The sequence below is a fragment of the Entelurus aequoreus genome, linkage group LG11 (assembly GCF_033978785.1).
Source record: "Entelurus aequoreus isolate RoL-2023_Sb linkage group LG11, RoL_Eaeq_v1.1, whole genome shotgun sequence".
NCBI classification, from domain to species: Eukaryota; Metazoa; Chordata; class Actinopteri; order Syngnathiformes; family Syngnathidae; genus Entelurus; species Entelurus aequoreus.
The window spans coordinates 67,404,982-67,409,981 of NC_084741.1; the positions used below are offsets into that span (position 1 = coordinate 67,404,982).

The 5,000-nt window shown below is 39.1% G+C and overlaps 1 protein-coding gene across 1 annotated transcript in view; it reads right to left on the reverse strand.

Annotated features, from left to right (window-relative positions):
• LOC133659665 (uncharacterized) overlaps window positions 1-5,000 on the reverse strand; it is a 124,327-nt gene that overhangs the window by 54,742 nt on the left and 64,585 nt on the right. The window contains exons 7-9 of the mRNA XM_062062248.1: window positions 3,474-3,596; window positions 3,268-3,341; window positions 3,055-3,081 (exon numbers count right to left, since the gene is read on the reverse strand). Of these exons, the coding sequence (XP_061918232.1) occupies window positions 3,055-3,081; window positions 3,268-3,341; window positions 3,474-3,596 (224 nt within the window). The remainder of the gene's footprint in view (window positions 1-3,054; window positions 3,082-3,267; window positions 3,342-3,473; window positions 3,597-5,000) is intronic.

Here is a 5,000-nt window from a genome sequence, read left to right on the forward strand (position 1 = left end):
TCTAATTCACGTAAGAGACTAGACCGTGGGTCGGCAACCCGCGGCTCTAGAGCCGCATGCGGCTCTTTAGCGCCGCCCTAGTGGCTCTCTGGAGATTTTTCAAAAATGTATGAAGAATGGAAAAAGATGAGGGGAAAAAAAATCTATTTTTTTGTTTTAGTATGGTTTCTGTAGGAGGACAAACATGACACAAACCTCCCTAATTGTTATAAATCACACTGTTTAAATTAAACATGCTTCACTGATTCGAGTATTTGGCGAGCGCCCTTTTGTCCTACTTATTTTGGCGGTCCTTGAACTCACCGTATAGTTTGTTTACATGTATAACTTTCTCCGACTTTCTAGGACGTGTTTTATGCCACTTCTTTTTCTGTCTCATTTTGTCCACCGCACTTTTAACATTGTGCATGAGTGCACAAAGGTGAGTTTTGTTGATGTTATTGACTTGTGTGGAGTGCTAATCAGACATATTTGGTCACTGCATGACTGCAAGCTAATCGATGCTAACATGCTATTTAGGCTAGCGATATCTACATATTGCATCATGATGCCTCATTTGTAGGTATATTTGAGGTCATTTAGTTTCCTTTAAGTCCTCTTAATTACATTTATATCTCATGACACATGTAATATGGCTTTTAATTTTTTGCGGCTCCAGACAGATTTGTTTTTGTATTTTTGGTCCAATATGGCTCTTTCAACATTTTGGGTTGCCGACCCCTGGACTAGGCGTATATCAGCAATCATCACACACACACGTCAACCAATAAAAATTCGGCGGGGGGCGGGTCATGGCAGAAGTGCATTGTGGGTCATGGCAGAAGTGCATTGTGAAAAAAAAGATGCTACCTGCTACTACTTCTGTACCTATGAAAATGGATCGTTTCAACATTGGCGGTAACTTATAAACTGAGAAGGGCTGAACAAAAATGGCACGGAAAAGGAAATCATATACTGCAGGTTACAAGCTGGACGTAGTGAAATATGCAGCAGAGAACGGCAAGAGGAGGCGGCGCATTGTCTACCTTTGGAGTTGGCAGAGTTGTTTAGAAGCAACAACAGGAAGAAGATTTCATGGGATTTAGCGATTAGGAGTGACAGATTGTTTGGTAAACGTATAGCATGTTCTATATGTTATAGTTATTTGAATGACTTTTTGATTGATTGATTGAAACTTTTATTAGTAGATTGCACAGTTCAGTACATATTCCGTACAATTGACCACTAAACTAAATGGTAACACCCGAATAAGTTTTTCAACTTGTTTAAGTCGGGGTCCACGTAATCAATTCATGGACTCTTACCATAATATGTTACGTTAACACACCAGGCACGTTCTCAGTTGGTTATTTATGCCTCATATAACGTACACTTATTCAGCCTGTTGTTCACTATTATTTATTTATTTTAAATTGCCTTTCAAATGTCTATTCTTGGTGTTGGCTTTTATCAAATAAATTTCCCCCAAAAATGCGACTTATACTCCAGTGCGACTTATATATGTTTTTTTCCTTCTTTGTTATGCATTTTCGGCCGGTGCGACTTATACTCCGAAAAATACGGTATTCAGTATTTTTTAACTTTAGAAATTTATATGGTTGAAACCGATAATGATGCCAAAAAACATGAAAAAAGATGGGAAGTCCTCAAATGCTTATTTTGAAATTTTAATTTTGTTTATAGATTATATGCAATCTGTTGTTGTGTTCCCTAATTTGAGTGTACATAAATGAATGTGTGTGTTGCAGAGTCCGACCTGGACATAATCTGGACTGGACCTGGTTTTAAGAACCCTTTAAACAATCTAATTTCATTGACAACCTGGTCTGGTGAAGATAAGGTCCTTTTTCAAAAAATAAAATAAAGTAAGATAAATAAATAAAAAAACATTTTCTTGAATAAAAAAGAAAGTAAAACAATATAAAAACAATTAAATAAAAAATACCGTATTTGTTTGGGCTATAAGTCGCAGTTTTTTTTCATAGTTTGGCCGGGGGTGTGACTTATACTCAGGAGCGACTTACACTAACGTTCAAAAGTTTGGGGTCACCCAAACAATTTTGTGGAATAGCCTTCATTTTTAAGAACAAGAATAGACTGTCGAGTTTCAGATGAAAGTTCTCTTTTTCTGGCCATTTTGAGCGTTTAATTGACCCCACAAATGTGATGCTCCAGAAACTCAATCTGCTCAAAGGAAGGTCAGTTTTGTAGCTTCTGTAACTAGCTAAACTGTTTTCAGATGTGTGAACATGATTGCACAAGGGTTTTCTAATCATCAATTAGCCTTCTGAGCCAATGAGCAAACACATTGTACCATTAGAACACTGGAGTGATAGTTGCTGGAAATGGGCCTCTATACACCATGTAGATATTGCATCAAAAACCAGACATTTGCAGCTAGAATAGTCATTTACCACATTAGCAATGTATAGAGTGTATTTCTTTAAAGTTAAGACTAGTTTAAAGTTATCTTCATTGAAAAGTACAGTGCTTTTCCTTCAAAAATAAGGACATTTCAATGTGACCCCAAACTTTTGAACAGTAGTGTATGTGTGAAATTATTAACACATTACCGTAAAATATCAAATAATATGATTTAGCTCATTCACGTAAGAGACTAGACGTATAAGATTTCATGGGATTTAGCGATTAGGAGTGACAGATTGTTTGGTAAACGTATAGCATGTTCTATATGTTATAGTTATTTGAATGACTCTTACCATAATATGTTACGTTAACATACCAGGCACGTTCTCAGTTGGTTATTTATGCCTCATATAACGTACACTTATTCAGCCTGTTGTTCACTATTCTTTATTTATTTTAAATTGCCTTTCAAATGTCTATTCTTGGTGTTGGCTTTTATCAAATTAATTTCCCCCAAAAATGCGACTTATACTCCAGTGCGACTTATATATGTTATTTTCATTCTTTATTATGCATTTTCGGCCGGTGCGATTTATAGTCCGAAAAATACGGTAAATGTCTTTAAGGGGATTTTTTTCCCCCAGAAAAGGTGGTATGTGTGTGTGTTTTTGTTATGCAGTAACTCACCATGTAGACCGAACCCGGAGGAGCCACCTGTCGAGCGGGGAGGAAAACATCTTTAATGAACAGCAAGTGAGGGAGGCGAGACGGCGGTGGGAGAACACAACAACACGGTAAAGCAGAGGCGAGACAGACAAATGGGGAGACAAAGAGCGGGCGAATGGCGAAGCAAATTCATCAGAGGGTGTTGAGTGCTGCCAAATGGCCCAATTTTATCACCTGTCTGACATCTTCGGGATTCTCATAGATGTTCTCCGCCTCGCCTGAATGCATGGACAGGGACTGCTCAATAGCTGTAGGTACACACACACACACAGGGGGAGGAAATAGGGTCAGATTCAATACAACAAGATGTCTGAGGCCGCATCAGTCAGTCAGACAAGGGGGCCCTAAGACGCACAGAGGAAAACGCTGGAAGGACTCACCGCGATTGGAGATGTGCTTCTGTCTCCATAGCAACACAGCAACAGCCGCGGCAAACAGGGGCGCCAAAAGTAATAAAGCGGAGAGGGGGGAGAGCTGCGAGGGTGCAGGGACGCCGACGCTCTCTGCCACAGAGAAAAATGAGACAAGGAGGCGGAAAAAGATCAAATAAAACTTCAATTTCTTCTGCGGGTTGACAGGTTGTTGCTGTGCTTTGTGGCCGGATCGAGAGAGGGTCCCACTTGAGCTCTCGATTGCTCACGGTTGACCCCCCCTCACCCAGCACGTTACGTGTATTTTCATCATGCAGCCGTCAGTCACACACGGTGGCTGCAGTGGAACGAGAAGACAAGTGCAGATCCATCTGACACACACACACACACACACACACACACACACACACACACACACACACACACACACACACACACACACACACACACACACACACACACACACTGTGGAAATACTGTCAAAAGCGCTTTGAGTACCTTGAAGGTAGAAAAGCGCTATACAAGTATACAAGTACAAGTACAAGTACAAGTACAAGTACACACACACGCAATAAGTGCTGTCAATTTGAAAGGTGGCCAGGCAGGACAGAAAATGTTTTGGATAAGCGTCGCAGGAAACCTGAGAAAAAATTATTTGTTCACATCAGGGAAAGTCAGAAGATAGATTTTTTTTTTTTTTAAGTTGTGTATTTTCAAATAATGACAAAAAAAAGTAAAATGTAAGAAAAAAAGAGCAAAAATTTGGAATGTAATGAGAAAAAGCGGAAATGTTTAACCTAATATTGATAATATACTTGGTCACCTAGAGCAGTGGTCCCCAACCACCGGGCTGCAGCCCGGTACCGGTCCGTGGATCGATTGGTACCGGGTCGCACAAGAAATAAAATATATATATATTTATACACTACCGTTCAAAAGTTTGGAGTCACATTGAAATGTCCTTATTTTTGAAGGAAAAGCACTGTACTTTTCAATGAAGATAACTTTAAACTAGTCTTAACTTTAAAGAAATGCACTCTATACCAGTGGTCCCCAACCTTTTTGTAGCTGGGGACCGGTCAACTCTTGAAAATTTGTCCCACGGACCGGGGGGGGGGGGGGGGGGTGGATTTTTTTTTTTTTTTTTTTTTTTTAAATAAAGAAATACAATCATGTGTGCTTACGGACTGTATCCCTGCAGACTGTATTGATCTATATTGATATATAATGTATATATTGTGTTTTTTATGTTGTTTTAACTAAAAAAAATTTAAATTTATTTATTTATTTTATTTTATTTTTTTTTTAAATTTCTTGCGCGGCCCGGTACCAATTGGTCCGGTGGTTGGGGATCACTGCTCTATACATTGCTAATGTGGTAAATGATTATTCTAGCTGCAAATGTCTGGTTTTTGGTGCAATATCTACATAGGTGTATAAAGGCCCATTTCCAGCAACTATCACTCCAGTGTTCTAATGGTACAATGTGTTTGCTCATTGGCTCAGAAGGCTAATTGATGATTAGAAAACCCTTGT